Source organism: Poecile atricapillus, chromosome Z (assembly GCF_030490865.1).
Source record: "Poecile atricapillus isolate bPoeAtr1 chromosome Z, bPoeAtr1.hap1, whole genome shotgun sequence".
Lineage (NCBI taxonomy): Eukaryota > Metazoa > Chordata > Aves > Passeriformes > Paridae > Poecile > Poecile atricapillus.
The window spans coordinates 51,510,046-51,531,402 of NC_081289.1; the positions used below are offsets into that span (position 1 = coordinate 51,510,046).

The 21,357-nt window shown below is 38.9% G+C and overlaps 1 protein-coding gene across 2 annotated transcripts in view; it reads left to right on the forward strand.

Annotated features, from left to right (window-relative positions):
- Positions 1-20,950, forward strand: part of LOC131573770 (testin-like) — a 44,655-nt gene extending 23,705 nt beyond the window's left edge. Inside the window, exons 5-8 of one of the 2 annotated variants that reach the window (XM_058828002.1) lie at positions 1,013-1,228; positions 1,757-1,915; positions 18,121-18,262; positions 20,927-20,950. In XM_058828002.1, coding sequence (XP_058683985.1) covers positions 1,013-1,228; positions 1,757-1,915; positions 18,121-18,219 — 474 coding nt within the window. In that variant the 3' untranslated portion in view covers positions 18,220-18,262; positions 20,927-20,950. Of the gene's footprint in view, positions 1-1,012; positions 1,229-1,756; positions 1,916-3,142; positions 4,514-18,120; positions 18,263-20,926 lie in introns of those variants that run through there. The other variant, XM_058828001.1, reaches the window with a different exon arrangement.
- The last annotated feature ends 407 nt before the right edge of the window (positions 20,951-21,357 follow it).

The window sequence follows — 21,357 nt, forward strand, 5'->3', positions numbered from 1 at the left end:
GTTAGTTTCCCTACATTCTGCATTCTGTTTCTGTTGCAAGTTGTTCTTCCATTTTTGTTGCCTTTCTGTATATCATTTGAAATTGTCTGGTATCTAGGATCTGATCAATATGCCTTACAGCTGAGGCACTTTATATGTATTTTATTTTTATATGCACACACAAAGCCATTTGTGGCTGATGTGAGTCATAGAGGAAAACCTTCCCAGGATGTTCAGCCCAGTCCACAGACCAGCTGGAGTGCAGGAAATGCCAGACTGGTGATTAAACTGTAGATAAAAAAAATTTTGATTCAGTAACATAAATCATCTGTGTTTTTTTACTTGATGGCAAAGCCCTCTCTGTGAGCAGCTATAGGGCAAAAGACTGAACTCTCTGGAACTATTTGTAGTGTAGCTGTGTATGTACGCTTTGTAGTTTATCCATAGTCATTCTCCCTGTCCTAGAATTATTAATCACAGGCTGTTGGACACCAGCCATGTGCGACTAGTTTCTCTAGAATATAGCTTTAAACAGAATCAGTTTGAAATGCTCACTTATTTTATATTTCCCCCACCAGTTATGCAGATACTGCTTGGTCTTCTCATGATATATAAGTACAGCCATTTCCTTGTCATGTGTTCTGGTCATAGTTGATTAGCTTAGATGGATGCTCATTATTCTCTCCTTGTTCCTAAGCATGTAAAGTTTATAGAGCATAACATGAATTTTAATTGCTTGTTGTGTTTTTAAGCACTAGTCTGCAACTGCAGAATATGAATACAGCGAAGTACAACAATCCTTTTAAGGAGCACCAATGCTATGTCAGTAGAATGTGCATCATCCTGAATTGGTTAGTTAAACCTCAAGTATGGTACAGGTATATCCTGAACCATTACTGTCTACTCATGGAACTAAACTAATGCTTTAATTTCAGTCTGGAAAGATTGAATTTATTAAATGTATCAATAGCATGTAATTTTTATAAATGTAGTTCTCAAAGACTTAATTAACTTGGTAATAATGTCTTTCCAGTCCTGCTATCACTGCAAACTGAAGATGGAGGAAGGTGACCCAGCTGTCTATGCAGAACGTGCTGGATATGACAAATTGTGGCATCCAGGTTGTTTCGTCTGTTGCACCTGCAGTGAACTTCTAGTAGACATGATCTATTTCTGGAAGAATGGTAACCTGTATTGTGGAAGACATTATTGTGATAGTGAAAGACCCCGATGTGCTGGATGTGATGAGGTAGGAAATATCCGAGTCTTTTCTTCTAGCACATAAGTTTGTTCCCCTGAGAAGTGATTAGGAGTTTTAGTAAAACACTTCAGTGCAGAAAAATGATGTGCTTTCACCAGTTTAGTTGATATTTTAGTTGCAAAGAACTGAAACCAGTATGGACACTGCACATTCAGGAAGATCCATAGTTTGTTTTGGATTTGGTGGTGATTTTGCACAATCTGTGGGGACATAGGCTGTGATATGTGAGGGAAAATTCTTACAACAAGTTCGACTTTCACAGTTGTCTCCTTACCAGGGGCAATAGGGGCCAAATTGACTCTGAGCAGCAACAGGGAACAAGTCCTTCTGGGCCCTCTGGCATCTGCAGACTCTTGGGAGCAGCATGGAGGCTTTTGGGAAACAGTTAAACAACGGTTGAACCACCGGGAGTTCCTTGCAAATCACAAAACATCCAGAGGCTGTATTTATTAAAAGGTACACTGTTCAAATGAATCTACTTGTTTACTTGTATATTTGTTTATATCTTCCTCGTAGCTAATATTCAGCAATGAATACACCCTTGCGGAAGGGCAAAACTGGCATCTGAAACACTTCTGCTGTTTTGATTGTGATTGTGTTTTGGCTGGGATAACCTATATAACAGTGAATGACAAGCCAGTCTGCAAATCCTGCTACATGAAGAACCATGCTCCGGTAAGGCCCTTACAGATGTCTTGGTGTTGTGAAGGAAGGGAATGTAAGTCTATGGAGCTTCAAACTCTTACTTTTTCTCAGTCTGGGAAGTATCTAAAGAGTACAAATTGAATGTGTGTTTAGGCCTGAGTCACTCATCTTCTTCTCCTTCAGAAAAAAAAAACCAACAAAACCCACAACTTTAGACAGGCAATTGTTTGTCACTTCATAAACTTGAACAAAAGCCATTGCCAGGGGGGTGGGGGGGGCGGGGAGGGAACCTGTTGGAAAAACACCTTGAACTTAACCAGTGGTTGAGCAGGATTTGGTAACAGAAGAAGTAGGTGAAGATGAGTGACGGTGCTAAATGTTTAGTTCTTGTCAATTGTAGTTCATTGAGCCTGGTGGGAATCAACTTCAGCTGATCTGGTAAAAGTCTGTAGTGATAACTGCAATCTAGGGACTTCTGTTTCGTTTATTTCTAACCACAGGTGTTAAAAAAAGAGAGTGATTGACAGGATAAAGCTAGAAGTTTGGAAAAGAATGGTAGTTCTTGATTCGTCGTTCTGCTGGAAACTAATCTGAGAGGATGGTGCAGTCATATCTATAAGTTAGCTAGCTACTAGTTGGGGGCTCAGTCTAATGTGCACCAGATGGTTTATATAGTGAATGGACAAAATGTGGTCATCTCTAGTTGGCAGTTAATAATATTCTGAGGTGGGTGTGAGGAATTGTTTTTTTGGAGAGACTTTTTTTTTTTCATCTTAAAACATTAACTTTCTCTATCTAAATTATAGTTTGTGAACAACCAGATTTTAAGATGAATTGCATTCAAGACATTCTAATAACTTCTAATAACCTTTAATTATTTGACATTGCCACAGAGCTGTCAATGCAAAGGAAGATTTGTAGCTATATATGAATGAATATATGAAGATCTGTGCTGTTTGACAGAAAAGGTTTTTATGGTTGTTTGGATATTGGGAAATACTAACCATCATAACTGTCTAAGCTTAGTTCCAGCAGAAAATAAGTTGTGTGTCCATTTTATTATTCTGTGCCCTCAGCTGAATTCTAATCAAAACACTTTAAAAATAAAGAAAAAAAATCAAAAGCTGGAGACTTTTTAAAAAAGCTTCTTTTAACACCTGTCTCTCTTTTCCAAAAACATTTAAGAGTTCCAGGTTTTATTGCACTTGAAGAGAGCATGCGTGTGCTTCATTTCAGTGTTGTTTTATTTCTAAACAGATCTGCCAAGGCTGTCATAATGCTATAGATCCAGAGGTTCAGCGCGTAACATACAACAGCTTCAACTGGCATGCTACACAGGAGTGCTTCTTGTGCTCCTGTTGCAGCAAGTGTCTGATTGGGCAGAAGTTCATATCTGTGGAAGGGATGCTTTTCTGCTCAGTGCAGTGTAAGGAAAAGATGATGTCATAAAAGAAGATACGCACAGAACTAATCAAGTATTGCTGAGTTCCAAAGGCGCTTGCATTTCTACTGTAAAATATATAGTGGCAGGGCATTTAAAATTATTGAAAGTATTAAATAGCATTTCCCAAAGATTTTTTTTTTTTTTTTTTTTTTAATGTCTAAAGCTTCCTATGTAATCTTCATTTCTTAGCTGTAATGATACTTTCTGGTTTGGAATACTGTTTCTGAGTCTTATTTCAAATTACTTCATATCACAGAAATGTAAAAAAAAATTGTTGCAAGCTCTATACATTCTAAGGGAGCTCTTCACTGTGAAGAATTGTTTTGCTGTATCTTGTCTAATGGAACAAGAAAACGTGAAAATGCTCCAATTTATCTTGTTTTGTATGATAAATGTAACTCTTCCACCTCTGGTTTCACTAATTTATAATTTTTGTAGTTTTTCTGCTTTCATCAAGCACTTTAGACAAAAGGATCAGTTTTACTGCCATGTACAGCTTTATTTTCCTGACTTCAAGTAGGCAGGAATAATGATACTTACAAAAAAATTTGTCTTTAGTAATTTCTTTGGTTTTGACACAAGGGCTCTTGGGGGATAGTGACTACTCTTATGTCTAGTTTTGAAAGTAACTCCACCAGAAGAAAAATGTTGGCTCATATTCCTTTCTTGCAACTGTTCATGCCTGGAAAAGCTTTAATTTTACACATGCTGAAGTTATTTTATAGGTTGGGGAGTGTTGGTGTTAGAAAATAAGAGCAGGTCTTGCTTAGATTAAAAAAAAACCCACCAGAAGTAGTGGGTGTCACTGTTAGCCTTTCAGAACTTGCTTCTGTTTTATATCATGAATGTTCCTTTCATAAGTTGTGCCTTCTATCAAGAGGGATGTGGCACACAGTATTGTATGCATTTCCAAGAATGTATTTTGCAAATGGATCCTGCTTATGATTTCTAAGTTCTGAACCAAAGCACGAAGAAGTCTTTCCTGGAAACTTCCAGTATTTGAGTGAAAAAATTCACAGCTGTGTATTAGCTTTGCTTACTAGATAAACCAAATATGTGGCTCTTTTTTTTTTAATAATTATAGACCTAGAGTGAAGCTTCTTAGATCTTTGTGCCAAACACTGAATGGTGAGTTTTTGGCCTGAAAAAAATAATAAAATAATTATTTTTTAAAGAAAAGTCTATGCAAGTCTAATGTTCAGTTCTTGTAAGTTTTATGGTGATTGTATTGTAACAATTATAAATAAAATTAGGTTTTTCGCCTAAGTTGTCTACTAATTCTGTTTGTGTTCAATCCCCTTCAGGGGAGGCAAGGAGGAAGGAAAATGTTCCTATATTTTACTCTAGCTTTGACATTATTTCCTAAAAACTGAAGGCCTGTATTACTGTGCAGTGGTTACTATCTTGTGTAACATTGTTAATGTGCTTATAGGTGCAAAACAGTGTGTATTGTTCCGACAAATGCTCAACTTCAGAACTTAGTGTTATTTTTTATTCACATAAACTATTTTAAGATATCAAATGGGAAGTTTTGAATTCATACACGTGAGGTAGTGTGTTGAGAAAATAAAATGCATTGTGATCCTTTGAGTGCTGTGAAAATAAGACCCACTGGGGTACTTTTGGATTTTAGATGTTGTCTAAGTTGTAAACTTTACATGCATGTTCCTGAAGCCTCAGAGATCCTCAGGAAGTACCAAAAAGTAGATATATTTCAGCTCATACCAATAACTGTATCATTGCTAGATTTGCAGGTTTAAATCAAGGAACATCAGAATGTCTCAGTAAGAGAAGGTTTTTCCATATAAGTGCTACTTAACCTGTAGCAGGTTATGTACTTTAACCTGTACAGGACATGCTGTGAGAACACTGTTTGGGAATGGGATAATGTCTGATTTAATGATTATCCATAAGGATGGCTTAATAATGACTGGGTTTTATGTGTCTTGAGCACATCTGTCCTCAGCCACTCACTAACATCTCTTCTGGAAGATGCAGCTGACCTTATAAAGAACTGAAAAGATCTTTTGCACCTTTCCCTGCCCTGCCTTCCCCTGCCACGTTGTGTAAAAGCTTTCACATTGATGTGATTACTTGGACTGATAGCAATCATACTTTTCACTTTAAACCTTGTTTTGAACAGTTTTGTTTATTAAACTTTATTATTGTGTGACCTTCATTTACAAGGCTGAGTAAGAGAGGGCTTATTTTATCCACCAAGACACAATTGCTAAGGAAATTTATGTCAAACCAAACAATTTAAATAGTCCATCGACTAGGACTGACTTTTCCCATGCCTCTTTTGAAGCATGTTGGCTTGCTGGCTTTAGCTGGCCTTCTTGAGTATCTTCCTTTGCCTGCTTGATTCCTCTGGCTCTACTCCCTGGAACCTGATGTATCTAGGTGTTTCTTCTATGGGGTATCCGAAGTTTAATTTCTGTTCATGCAGTAATTGGAAAGGATTGTGTCTTAAGAACTTCAAGTGTAACATGCAGGTGATACAGAGAGTAGACAAAGATACTGTTGTGTGACTTCATGATAGGTCGGAGATGATTAGGAGTGCTGAACTATTCTTGTAATGAGCTAGGAAGGAGTTTGTGTTCCTCCAGATAATGTTTTTTGTGTAAGCTGAAAGATATGTCAACATAGTGGAGCTAGAAAACAAGCATTAAGGAGATTTCATTCTGTCACTGTCATAATAAAAATACTGGCAGTAAAATGTTGGGATTTTTTTTCTTTTGCATTTTTTGGCTATTTTATTAGAAGTCCCTTTGGACCTATTTCTCTTAATAAGCTAAGAATAGAAGCTGGAAGCTTTTGCATGCTTCAGTAATAAAAATATATACTTTCCAGATGAAATTTTGACCCCTCTTGAACGTTGAAGTTCTTCCTTTAAGATTAGAACTTTGTTGGTAAGAAAGAGTAAGCAGTCATTTTAACAACTAAATCTTTTTATTTAAGGAAGAGCTATGCTGTGGGTCTGTAAAATTGAAGCTGGTAAAAGCTTTGCAAAAACTTTGAAGGAACAAAGCTAAAGCAGTGCATCTTTGAGTTAGTAATATATGTATGGTAGGAATAATCTGTAACTTTTGCTGAGATTTGGATTACATTTCAAACTTAGTGTGATTATACATATGCTAGAAATAAAAGAAAAACATTTTAATCAGGTCTTACATATATTTTTTACCTCTTAAAATCTAAAGTTTGTGCATTAAAAGACATGCTATCAATACATATCAATACATATCAATACAATCAATACAGCAGCTTCCCATTAGCTTCCAGAATCATAGATTTTGAGTCTTAAGAAACACAGTTAATGGTGTGAAGCAAAATTTTCTGACTTTGTTGTAGTAGTGACCATTAGCAGAGAAGTATTTGCTTGCAGAACTAGAAGTACTTGGGACACTCTAAACCCTCTGTTCCCATAAGAATAGGTGAGGTAGGGGTGGCAGAATGGTAACATTTTGCTCAATAGCCTCTGCTAAATTTAGCATGGGTTTGGGATGTTAGAGCTAGGAATGGGTAGCAAGAAGGAGGTTGGCAGTCCAGGGAAGGCTCTGCAATTCACCTAGCAGTAAGTTCTCCAAGGGAACAGGGACACAATGGCTGTACTAAGAGCAGGATGAAGGGAGCTGGTCAAGGGCAGAAATTCAGAGTTCAGGTAGGGTGTAGGCATGTCCTGGGCATGCTCTCTCACCACAGCAGCATCCCATACCTTGGTGAATCTCCATGGAAAGCCATCTTGAAAATCACCTCCACAAGAGCAGTCCTCTGCTCCCAAGTAGTCCTTTCTCAGCCCAAGCAAAAAGCAAAACACTGTCAGAGAAGATTCCAGTCTGATTCACATCAATATATATAAATGCTTTTGTGTGGTGAAAAAGGATAGGAGAGGCCAGTAGAAAACCTTTTACTAGGCCTCCGCATTTCTTCATGTGTCAGGAGTGTGGAGTGCCCTGTTTTGTCCTAGAACTGACAGGAACCCACTCCAGCTGCTCCTCACATACCCGTCAGTCTCCACTGAGTACAAATGTTATTTTCTTTACAGTTTTCAGTATGAAACACAGGGAAAGTTTGTTCACCTTTTCTGTGTCTCTGAATGAGTGAAGTGGGCTTCCAGAAGCGAGAAGTCTGGATTCAAGGCTGTCCTCAAGCATTTCAGCTTCAAATTCTCCCTCACCTTCTGGGAGAATGTCCCAGCCATCAAGCTCCAAGTAGGCACCCTTCATATCATCTGTTGTAGGTAGACCAAAGAAATTAAGAATTTCTTAGTCAACCTAAACTACACATGACACAGCTAATGATTTTTAATGTTAACTGAAATACACCATTGAAGTTGTATTGCTGTGTTGTTAGCACTCAGCAGCAAGTAGGATCACACACAAGTAGATTTGATGGTTTTTATCTTGCAAAGAGCTGTTTGTTAACAGTGTAAAGTTGGAGGCCATCTGCACTCATTGCGTCTACTACCTTATTGCTTCAAAGTGCTGAGGCTGAAGAAGTCTATGGGCCAGCACCTCCTACTTCTGCCTTTTCTCAATCCTTCAGTAAAAAAGTAAATTCAGTTTATTAATTGAGCATAAGGCCAGAGAATGGTACTTAGTAAGTGTACTACCAAAGAGGTCCTAGAATTAAGTGCTAAATGGAAAACATGTCCTCTGATTATCATCAAGTACTGAAAAAAGTGTTGATTTTTTTCCATGTCCTTATTAACATAAATGATGGGTAAAGGAGCTTTAGGGAACTAAAGTCCAAGATCATTTGAGCCAGGACTAGGCTCAGATTGTAGACTGCCACCCTGTGTTCACTGCTTAACTCACAAAAAATGAGCCAGATAGGCTTTGCCTCTGGCAAGCACTGAGGCAATACCTGCATCACGGTGCCACCACCAGAGCAGCAATGCCAGGTGGCTGCTATGAACAATCAACAAAGTGTTACAGATCAGTTTCCCCTCTTTGCCTCCCCCCTAAACAAGTGAAAAAAGAAACAAATAAGAGGATGTTTCTGCTACAAATTAAGCCCAGCATTGTTCAGATTTGGATTCATGCCCAGCATTGTCATAGAAAACTTTTGCACCCAGTTTATGAGAAACTAGCTTTATAAATTTGTTAACATTTCATTTGTTTAAAAAAAAAAAAAAAGTGTCACAATAAAGCATCGAGGCTATTTATTGTTTGCCCTGAATGAGTTGTTTGCATGAGTCAAGAGTTGATTTTCATGTTGGCAGTAACTGAGCTCTTGGAAGCAGGCGCCTGATGTTCCTCAGTTCCCCAGCAGATGCCGTCTGTGCTGCGCTCAGCGCACGGGCTGCTGCATCCGCGGGGCTGGGCTCTGGGAAACAGCAGGAAAATAAGTTTTGAGCTGAAAGAGATGTTCTGAAGGCTTTAGGAAAGAGTAAGCTGAGGACAGGGCTCTAAGTCCAGGAGGCAGTGCAGAAATGGAAAACACCATGACGAGAAATTTGGATAGGAGACAGAGGCACAAAGAAGATATTTTAGAATGAACATGAGTGGGAAAATAGAGGGAAATGTGTAATAACCCAGGGCATAATGCTGAATCGTGGAACCACTGTGAAATAGTTTTGACTTACTATTGAAAGGTGAAAAACAGGAAGTGCTGAAGTTCAATTGCTCTAGAAAAGGAAAATTGATGATGCTGCTTAATTGCTATGGGTAGAAATCAGGCCTTGAGGGTAAGAAACAGGCTGCAATAACCAAGGTTGTGAGATAAGAAGGGAACTTCAAGATGACAGGTGGTGAGGAAAGGTTGTTCTTCAGCCCTGACGAGGTGTATCTGGAGTGCTGTGTCCAGTTTTGGGCTCACCAGTACAAAACTGACCTGGAGCTTCTGGAGCGGGCTCAGCAGAGGACAACAAAGTGATTGGGGGACTAGAGCATCTCTTATGAGGAAAGCCTGAGGGTGCTGGGCCTGTTCAGCCTTGAGAAGAGACAACTGAGACTTATCAATGTCTATCACTATTGAAGGGAGGGTGTCAAGGGGATGGGAGCCAGACTCTACTCAGTGGTCCCAAGCAGTAGCACAAAAGGCAACAGGCAGAAACTGATGCACGGGAAGTGCATCCTATATTCACCTGTATATAAGAAAGAAATTTACTGGGCAGGTGACCGTGCACTGGAACAGTTTGCCCAGAGAGGTTGTAGAGTCTGCCTCACTGGAGATATTCAAGAACCACCTGACCACAATTCTGTGCCATGTGGTCTGGGATGACTCTGCTTGAGCAGGGAAGTCAGGCCAGATGACCCTCTGTGGTCCTTTCCAGTCTTACCCATTCAGTGATTCTGTGATTCAGCAGTAATCCATGCTCCTAATGTTCCACACTTAGATAGAAGTTTTTGTGTGCTAATGATCTGATGCACTGTGCTGAAGTCTGCTGCCTGAGGTTAGCTTTATGACTCTTCCTAGCAAGGAGATCTGATTCTGAGGAATTTCACTTCTCATTCTGAGAAATTAGAGCAGAAGTGAAACACAGGAATAGTATTTGGAAGGCATTTGGAAAAGTTTGAAGCAATCCCTATGTTCCTAAACAAGCAGGACATTGATGTCCATTTAAATTTTCCAAAAGCTAAGGGCATCCAGGCCAGATATTCATGCAATGGTAACAGCTAAGAAAGATAAAAGAAAAATCAACTACCCATCTTTTAACTGTGGAATCAGTGTTTTAGGGTCCATAGCATCACAGAGAGACTTAAACTGAAGAGTTTACTCTAGGAGTAAACTCTAGGAGTCATCCAGTTCAATCCTCTGCTGAAAACGGGGTAAAATTTGTGGATCCATTGTTACTCAGAACCTTGTCTAGCCAAGTCATAGTCACAACCTGCTTTTTCCAATGATGGTTGTAATTTAGTTCTTTTTATCTCCTGGCCTGCTCTGGTTTTCGCTGTCACACATCACTGAAAAGGTGCCTACTAGCTGCCATTTCTCCCTCTAGATAAGATCATTGCTCCATAGTGTTTTCCTTATGAAAGTCAAAGCATTTCCAAGAACCTGAACCAAAGCAGCTTAGCTCCCAGAAGTTTTGTGATTGACAATCTAATTGCATTATATTAGTTTGCAGCAAGAGTTTCTCCTTTAGAGACTTCAAAGAATCTAATTGGGAAACCATACTTATAAATGCATTTATGACTTTTATCATCATCTACATTTACTAGGTAGCAGAGACTCCATACAGGCAAGAACTCTGAGGTTTTCTGTGGATTAATACGTAACCTCTGACTAATGCATTTCTCATGATTAGGGAGTTCATTAGATCTTATTTGCCCATGTGAAATTTCTGTTGTCTTTTAAGAGGCTGAGGCTCAGCAGAGGTTCAGCATTAATAGACAAAACTTGTTTTGCAAGTTTTTTAAAACTTTTGGGAACTTAATATTAGATGTCTATCCCTCTGCCAAGTTTGGCTAAGGTTACAGGAGAAGAGGCTCCTCTGTCTCACACACAGACCACCTACATGGAAAGCACATGACTCAGTCTGAAGAGTCTTTCCAAAAGTACCTTAACACTTCAGTGTGGTCTGCACCCATTTCTATCTGACACTGGCAAGCTTCAGAACAGGCAGAAAAATCCCTGTCCAGAATTTGCAGCATTTCCTACTGATGTGTTTTGGTGGGGTGACCCTCTGTTCAGCATTTTGGCTCTAACCTTTACTGCATTTCAAGTTCTGGACCCAAAAGTGGCACATTCTGACAGACAAGTTTTAGGTACTGGCATCTTTTACTTAGATTGTGTAGAAAATTGACTCAATGGCAGCTATTGAGGCTTATCTTGTTTCAATTGGACACATATTCATCAAAGAAAATATGGAAAAAAGCCAACAACATAGCTTAAAGTTCCAACTGAAACAAGCTGGGAGGTATTTTTAATTAGTAAGTTTGGTGGTGTATTCAGGAGACAAATGAAGAATAATCAGTAAGAATAAAACCAGTAAACAGTTGATCAGTTCTTAGAAAACATTTTAATGACCTTCCAGAATAGGGAGTCAGAACACTGTGGGCAGAATACAAACAGCATCTCTCTCATTCCAGGAATTCAATGCACTTTTTTTCACTTCAAAAACTCTCAATATGATAGGCATTCAGAAGTTTTTCAGGCCACTTTTGTGGAATTGCATCTATTCCATTGCTTCTCTTTTTAAAAATCTGGTTTTTTGTTGTTGTTGGGTTTTTTTTTTTTTAGTAAGTCAGGAAATTATCTCTAAAACTGAATATTCCTCTACAAATTTCTAAATTGCAGCAAACAAAAAGGTCCTTAGGCCACTCTAATTTAATTGTAATGCATGGAAAGTATCAATATATGGTGTTTGAAAACCTCTTTATGTAATATTTCTTTCTTGTCTAAAAGCATAAGGAGTTGGCATAGTTTAGTAGACTGCAGATTGTGACTGCAAAGCAGAAACATCCAACATCTAATTCCAGTCGCCATCTGAATGCAACGGGACATTGTCTAAATTCCTTGGGCATTCTGTTCCTCAGTTCCCATCCTATGTGGGATGGGTGTAATAACAACTTCACGGTGATATTTTGAGGCCTGGTTCACTCTAACCAATAAAGTTTATTGAATCTGTAAACTGTATAATTGCAGTGCAGTTCTACAAATGGTCTTAACAATCTTTTCTGAAATACTTTCTTTTCTTCATTTTGAGATTCCCATGCAAAACTGCCAAACAGAATCTGAGCTTTATATTCAGGAGGCCTGTAATCATTCCATGAAGTTTAAGAAATCTGGCAGTGATCTGGAAAATTTAGGAGGTAATGAAAGGTTACCAGGAGGAATGCAGAAGTGCCTTGTATGGTAGTGGAGAGTAGAACCAGTACATATTTTGATAATACAGCACAGCTCTTGTCTTTGGGGTGGGCCTTGGTTGTATAGCTCTGCCTGCATCTGAAATACATGGCAGTGTAAACATCACACAGAGATTCTCTTAAACATTTGTAAATAGTTCAGCAATTTTGAGAAGCGGGGTGGAGCCTGCAGATGGCTAAAGAAAGAAGCATTATTCTCATGCTTGCTGAACTCACTGTCCCAAGCCCAGTTCTGATCCTAATGTAAACCACTGCCACTTGCCTTCAGGCACAGTTGTACAACGTGTGTCTGACCAGACTTGGAAGGCACATGCTGTTCCAGAGAGGGCAGTGCTGCATCCAAACCCAACCCAAATGTGGTACCCCAAATTGAGGATTTCTTTCTGCTTAGCAAGAAAAGGTGCAGTATTGGGCATATTGTTGGTGGCTTGGAGGAGATGCAACGTTTTAAACTGAAAGTCAGTTCTGAAAACCAGAAATTCTGAGGTATCATCTTGAGGCTGGGTTTTCTTTCTCTCACTGCTAACCACTTAGAGAAAGCCATTACCTTTTCTAATTCTGTGGTTTAATTTTTTAAATGAGGATAGCAGCACCAATGTTTCTGGAACCTTCTGGAGACAGTAATTTTAAAATAACTTGAAGGTGAAAGGTGGTAAATGTTTACTCAGGTGACTGTTCTCAACATTCCAGTTTCACTGGACTCAATATAGAAATTTTCTTGGCCAGCAATACCTGGCTATTACATGTAGGCTTTGAGGCTTTAAGTGTATGCAGCCACTCAGCTCCCTTGCTCTGAATCTTGGCTCAAGGTGTGGTATCTTGTATTTTAGATATACCCAGGTGAATTTTAATTCTTAGTTCAACCAATTGAACTTGTATACTGAGTTAACTACAGTTATTTATTTACTTAGCAGAAGACAACATCTAAATAAAGAACCAAATAAAATAAAATTTAAAAAAGAAGCCAACATCCTTTAATCCCAAATGGTCTCATTCGGATTGCATGATTAGAAGTATTGTTTGCTGTAGCAGCACTATGCTAGTCTGCACTACTGATCATTCAGAGAACATCTATGGGGTGGGAAATTCTCATTAGTGCAGGGAAACGTGGTGTCAGCAAATGCTTCATCTTTCAAATTGATAAGAACAGGTCCCTGCTGACAGAAGTCTGGAAAGGGAATAGGATGTGGAATTTTAGACTCCCATCTCAGAGGAGCTTGCCAGCGTTCCTCATACGTGGTGGTACACAGGTCTCAGTCCCATTAGCAGAGGTAATAGGAAGACAGAACTCTTTGGGAGGGGTTCTCTAGGGACTCCAGGACAGGAATTAGAAGCCTCTGAGGAATGTCAGAGTCCCACCCCATTAGTTAACCCATATCCTTCACTTTACATTCACAGTGATAGGGCTGACATCCACAAGTACGGCAACACTGAGTCATCAGAGTCGTCTAATCTAGCAAATTACTTTCACAGGATTCCCCACATCTCATAAAGTGGACAAGAAATGTGGAGATATCATTTTTTGGTTGAGCGTGGTTCTTTTGTCCCAAGCCACTGACTTTTGCCTGTTCTATTGCTAATAGTGACCCCTACAAGAAACCTGCCAGAGGGAAGGTACAGAAGCGAGACCTGGCCAGCTGCCTGCTCATACCAATTTGCAGCCAATTCAGCTGACTGATAGAATCATAGAATGATCACAGTTGGAAGAGATCTTAAGATCTTAAGCTTTTCCAGTCTGACTATACACCCAGCGCTACCATTGTAACCACTAAACCACATCACTCAGCGCCAATGCAGATGCCTCTTAAACATCTCCAGGTATGATGAGTCAAGCACCTCCCTGGGAAACTCATCCCAATGCTTGACCACCCCAGCAGTGATTTTTTTTTCTAATATCTAACCTGAATCTCCTGTCTCAGCTTAAGGCAATTTCCTCTGGTCCTCTCACTGTGGGCACAGTAGAAGAGACCGACCCCCACCTCATGGCAGTCTCATGTAGTTGTGGAGAGTGGTGAGCTCCTCCCTGAGTGCCCTCTGCTTGAGACTAAACAAACCCAGTTCCTTCAGGCACTCCTCATAAAACAAGTTTTCTAGACCTTTCACCTTATTGCCCTTCACTGGACACGCTCCAGTGTCTCCGTGACCTTTTTGAAGTGAGGGGCCCACTACTGAACTGTATTAAAGATGTGGCATCACCAATGCTGAATACAGGAGGGAAGTTCTTAGATTTTGGAGGGGCTCTTTTCTATTGGGGGGTTGTGTTTTTTACCCCAGCCAACAACCAAGCCCCACACAGCTGCTCACTCACTGCCCCACCACCACTGGGGGTAAAATTGGAATGGTAAACTTGTGGATTGAGATAAAGACAGTTTAATAGGAAAAGCAAAAGCTGTGCACACAAACAAAGCAAAACAAGGCATTAATTCACTGCTTCCCATGGACAGGCAGCTGTTCAGCCATCTCCAGGAGAGCAGAGCCCCATCACCTGTAATGGTGACTTGGGAAGTCAAGCACCATCACCCCGAACATCCCCCCCTTCCCCTTTCATCCCCCCAGTTTACACACTGAACATGATGTTATGTGGTAATATATGGAATATCGATTTGGTCCTGCCCTGGCTGTGTCTCCTCCCAACTTGCCATGCATGCCCAATCTTCTCACCAGAGCTGCTCAGCAATAACAAAAACATCTCAATATTACTGGGACTGTTTTCAGCACAAATCCAAAGCACAGCCCCTCAGTCCGCTGTACCTCAGTTCAAGCCAGTACACGGGCTTAAATCAGAAAATATTGTGGGGGAAGAATTTGCTTTGATAAGGGCAAAAGGAAAAGAAGTGTATTATCCAGAGCATCTGCATGCAGCAGACACTTTCTCTAGTGTTAAAAAAAAAGCTTTATAGATGTTCTCATTATCAGGGTTGTGCAACAACTTCTTTGAGCATAACATCGAGGCTCTATGCACTCTATGCCTAGAAAAGTAGCATGGGACAACTTGTAGGTAAGGAATGATGTGAAGTCTGGAGAATAATAATAGAAAACTGAATTTGGAGGAAGACAAAAATAATTTCCTTTGGAAAATGTTGCTTTTGGGTCTCCAAACTATCTCAGTCCACCGGATTGTGCTAGATGTTGTCTTAGACTGAGCTATTAGAAAATCCACATTTTACCTTACTAAGCATGTAAGAGTAAGGTAACTTCTTTAGAGAAATAAATGATTCTTCACATCAAGGGAGTAATTTCTCTTCCCCTTTGTGTAAAAAATTGGTTCATCCTTTACAAAATTTCCTTTTTTGTGGAGCACATCTAGCACACTGATCAGTCAACATCTGCCAACTTAAGCAGATACTTCACTTCCCATTATGGGTGGAAGAGTGAAGATTTAGGCCACCATCTTAGACAAGACTTTTCTCAGAGTGAAGCTATTTGCAGTAGAGCCTCACAAAATATGTGAGTCCATCTTGAATGAGCAGCAATGGTAAGCATGCATTGTGGCAACTAGAGTAGGAGAAGAAAACACAAAGTCCTGTTTTATGTTAGTTGTAAATAAGCCAGTATGTAATAATCTTCAAAATATGAAATGTTTTCTTTCCTTTGTTTTGACTAGATTTGTAATGAGTCAAACAATATAATAAAAGTCAGAGTGGGTCTGCTAAAGCCAATCCTCTCTGTGGCCTAAAACAACAGTAATGCAGGCAAGATAAGTGTTTTACTCTTTCAGTCATTTTGGAAACTAAACTGGATGGCTAATAGAGTCAGAGTTTAATTTCCTGAATATTTGTCAAAAATTCAATGTTTTTTTTTTGATGCATGATAATGTGCTATACTCACCATGTTCAAAGTCAAGGCATAACATTCTTTAGTAGCTTCTATTTTATCTTTGTGATATGTACACGAATAGAATTCGGCCTCTCACACTGCAACACAGTTTATGCAAGCCACTTATCTAGGCTGCTGTGAAATAGTGCTGTAAAATATGGTAAATACCACATGAAAAACATTTTTCTGTTGCTTAGACACAAAACTTCAGTGAAAGCAGGGTTTGCTTGCCAACTTGCAGGGGAGTTAAATGGGCTCAAAAAGGTGCTCTCTGTTCTTGCACTATCTAGTTTTTCCATGTGTACTTTATACCTTGCCAGGAAACAACCAGGCAATAATGTTGCAATAAAATAGCAAAATAGGTAACATTGGAGGTTATGGGCAGCTAATGCTGATGTTCCCACTGTCCCATTGAGTGTCTCATTCCATTGACTGTAAAGGGAATCTGGATTCCTAAACTTGCATTTCCTTAATTGCACCTAAGGTAGATGCCTAAAGTAAGCATAGTATATCACTAAGTAAACATAATAATTGTATGTTAAATCTATTCCCACTTCAGTGTTCCTGCTTTACCCTTTTCCTGCTTTTTTTAAGATAACAAAAGAAAATAACTTTCAGATGCTTAGTAATCAGCCAGATGTGATATGTGCAAGCTCTTTTTCTTACCTTCTTTTACCTTCACTTCCCTCTGGTAAAGGCAGATTAGACAAGTGGTAAACAAATCCTTTCAAATGTGGTCCTCACATTTTAAAGCTGTAACTGCAAATTAGACCAATGATTTTGATAGGAATTTCAAGTGCTAAACACCATTAGAAATGCACTACTTAATCCTGCAAACTGATGAGCACTCTTGACCTGATCCAGCAATACACTTAAAAAGATTCATGGCAATTTTTTACATAAGATTGCTATTAAATGCTTTGCTGCATTGGGTGAAAATAGATAATGGCAAGATGAAGTTCATGTCACCTAATTTTAGCCATTTAACAGTAAGATGTCAATCTGAAGCTAATGATCAAAACTCAGCCTGTTACTAAAGAGAGGAGGTAAAATCATCTCCACAGAGTGATTTTATTTTAGACATTTATATATGAATGACTGAATTTTTCCCACTCATTCCTCTCTTTCTCACTCTCTCTTGATGGTAGCCCTCTGGCTTAGACTACACATGTGACTTTCTGAGAGTCAAAGTAATTCAGTTTAATTACCTATTCATTTCTGCAGAATTTGTAGTGTTTTCATTTAATCTATGTATCAGCTAAAAATACTGATATAATTTGAATGCAATTATATGGTCTGTGTCCTTCTGTTGTTATATGTAAGCAGAAAGAGAAAATAAATGCTACCTCTCGAACTCTATTTTTTTTTTTTTTTTAATATTACACAAGACTAAAATCACTTGGCCACAAAATTTTCAGAGAGAAATAATTTATTCTCTTTTTATCTATTACTGAATCTGCAGATTGCTGTCACACCCACGGTGATAAATTTATACCTAGTTCTCTGATGGAAAGAATTCAGGCAATGAGAAGTAACTGCCTGTTAGGAGTGGAGCTCTTATCTAGATGTGGAGTCTCAGCTAAAAGTGAATTAATAACTTGTTGAAAAAAAAAAGCACAGCACTTCTGTTCTGACATACTTAAAAGTTTTTTCAGCAAGTGGACCTCAACTAAAGCTAAAGATCATCAAAAGGCAGCCACACAGCATTGTGGAAAACTCTGTAGTTGAGATTTGCCAAAGACCTCCTTGTGTGGTCTTGAGATCCTCTGAATTCTGATATAAACCACAAAAAAACTGATACTATCTAAGTGCACTTAGTACTGAAAGGAAGAAATTAAAACCTTGATCATAAAAATGTAGAATGAGTAAAATCTGGATAGAAGATTTAAACTTTTGCACAGTACCTGACTTTATTTTGCTTTCCATGCAGAATCAATAAATAAAACTTTCATCACAAGCTTGACACAACATATTTTTGAGTGCAGTGAAGGCATTTTAATGGTAGGTTCTCACAAGCTCAAATTAACACATCTTAATTGTCTGTCAGTCAAATGTCAGTGGCTGGATGTGCATGTGGTCCCAGCCCATTGCAAACAGGCAGATGACCAATCTTCATGGGTGACTGCTCATAAACCCAGGTTCCTTTGCACTTGCAACAGGCCAGGAGCAAGCTTGGAGCAGTCAGTCTCCACCAGATCACTGAAAGCCAGCAATACCTTGCAATCAAGAAGGCAAATGGAATTAGAGCTGGAGCCTGAGGAGCTACTGATTCTGTCGCCAGTGGATTTTGGGGGGGAAATGGTAAGATTTTCCCATTGACTGCATTTTTCTTTTTTTTTCCTTGCAAATGAATATATTACAGTGTAAGTCTGAGCCACAGTTTGATTAAATTTTTGTGACTTTTTCCCCAGAAATCTGGGCTATATTTCTACAAATCATTGAAATTCACACATATTTCTTCTTAAGAAATTATTACAGTGGGGCTGATTTATGAACTATTCCAAACTGTCTACATCACTTCCAGGTCTTTCTTTTAACCACACAGAAATGCTTTTTTTTAAAAATAAATCTATTGAGGTACCTTTGTTTTCAAGACATGTATTTCTACATCTGATTTGAGCTTATGTGGATACTTGACACTTTTTCATTTAAATCACCTTTGTACATTTCATTTTATTCATCAATGCAAATTTAAACGTAATTTTTGTGTTGGGAGAAATGACAAAGTTGAAGTATACTCATTGAAAACCATACTGTACTAATTCTAAAAGGTAATGCATTGCCCTGCAGTCTGGTTAGCCTGTTTGGACCCAGAGAGGTCACTGGGGCTCCTTGTGAATGCAGGAGTCAGTGTGGGATGCAGGGCTGGGGCAGAAGTATCTGTTTGCTTTACCTGGAAAATGGATTTGAAATATTCCTGGGAGAGCTTTCAGGATCTGCCCAGATGAATGTGTTCCATCTCCAAGATGGATAATACTGATAACACACAGATGTTGTTTATTTGTAGAAACCCATTTATTAGATTTTAGAAGTGTCAGGGGTATACTGAGGGAAAATTTTTCCAGTGTGGTGCAGCCTACTCTTGGTAACAAGGCATTTGATGCCTTCCATAAGCTGCAGCCCCAACAACTGAATCACAGAGAGTCTAAAGCAGATAGAACCATGCAGAATTGCTTTATTTGCAGGGCCAAGAGATTCTGGGAAAAGGCATCTCTGGAAACTACTTAATAGCCACAAAACCCACACAGCATCTAAGAAAACTTCCATGTTTTCTTAGCTCATGGTTAGATCTTCAACTGCTGTCAGAACATGCTCCTCATAACATTATAACCTTGGGACAGTAGTAGTAGGTCACAACAAAACTCCATTTACACCAACATCCTGCCTCCAGCAGCAACCACAAGTCAGTGTCTGAGGAAGAGTGTGGGAACAAGGAAAACCTAAGACATATCACTAAACTGCGTTCTCACCCTTGAGTAATTTTCAAATAAAAGTAAATCCTAAGAACAATACGGGTATGTTGTAGGCTTCAGTTTGTTTTTTATTGTATGTTTTTTAATTTGGTGCTATTTACTAATTTCTTACCCATGGGCTTGTCCAGTTTCCTTTTAATGCTCTGTAAACTTTTAGCATTCACAGCATCATGTGATAAGCAGTTCCCAAGCTGAGCTATTTCATGAAGGACAATAATTGTGCTCTTTGTTACTTATCGATATCCCTTAACCTAGAGACAAAAACATGGATAATTGTGGCAGTCCATTGAGATTTTTCACAGTGACACTCATTAAGAGAGTACTAAGCTCTGCAGCTGTTTTATCACTGTTGGGCCTTGGAGTTTTTTGTTTGTTTTTTTTTACTGATGCCACTTGTGTCCCCTCCCAAGGAGTAGCTGGGGTCAGTTCTCAGCTCTCCTGAAGGCTGCCTCTGTGCCCTCTTGGGCTGTGACCTTATCTGTATAACCAAGTGTTGAAAGTACTGGCAGTTTAATCCCTTAAGCTTAAATTCCACATTCTTAACAATAGTTTGCTTCCCCTACCCTTTGCTTATCTTGTATATATACACAGAATGGTTCACTGGAAGTGAGTCTGCTTTTTTCTTAGTATACAGAAACCCCAAATCCAGAGGAAGGACAAATAAACTTTTAGGTTAACTTTGAAATTGTAATACTTAAATGAAAAAGAAAAACAATCTGTCTTCTTTCTATTATTCATCTGGTTATGAACTCTCAAGGTCTTTCTTCATGTTATGTGGATTAGAATATTTTTATTTTTTGAGCAATAGTAGAGCCTATCACATGGCACAATAAAAAAGGGGGAAAAGAAGGCTTGAAGAACACTAAAAATCTTGAAAGTCACAATCAAGTAATGAATATCACTAACTTCAATTACTGTATATTTACACAAATACTATGTATTATTTTTACTGATTTATTTTTGACAGTTGCTGGTCTCAAGAGTATTATGCTTCTGAATAAAAGAAACTGGAAGAATAAAGTACAGTTGTGTGTCTGCAAGTGATTTTCTCCTTGGTCTAGTAGTATTCATTATCATTTTACTGCAAGATAGTTAACACTGTGAAATTCAAGAGCATTTTCTTTGGGAGTATTTCAGGTGAAGCCACACTAGAATTGTGGTCACAGTGGCGTGTCACAGTATTATCGGGGTCAGAGTAAAGAATCTTGGAATGTGCCATAAGTACTTTTTCAATGTAAGTAATCCTTCAATATAAGCTCTTCTTTATGTCTTCTCTTAAGTCAACACTATAGCTTGGAGAATAAATTGGGGTCTATTCAGAGATGCATTGTCTTCCAACAGAAATGGAATCAATCTTCTTTCATGTCAAATTATGCATCTCTGAATTCGGACAAACAACCATGGTTTCCATCTTTTTATCTTTCCCTTAATAGATAAAAACAGAGTGGTGAAAGAGCTCTCAAGATATCACTGACTCACCTTCCACTGAAAGCATTCCCCGCAGGTGATTGTTTATCCTGTCTGCAGATCCCAGTGAGGAAGAACCTGTAGCATCCCTTGGTCATCTGATGTCACTCATTGACCGTACACTGCTAAGCAAAGCATGCTGTTTGCTGGAAAACACTCTCAGCTTGGGAATTTGGTAAGTGAGAACTGCTAATTAAGGAGGAAGATCCTTCCTAATAAAGAAATTGTTCGTGGAAGCTCTTACTGTAATGCCTCTAGCCCAGCTAAACCCATTGGGCAGTCATGCCTTATTTATAACTAACGCAGGTTTTTTTCCCCATCTCAAACTTGAAGATGTTTACTACCCTAGAAAGTGCTGATTTAGAGGAAACATAGGTTACTTTGCAATGTACCTTTTCAAGTACTTAACTTGAAGAACTACTGTTTTTCTAACTTTTCTTCCTAGCATACCCTTAC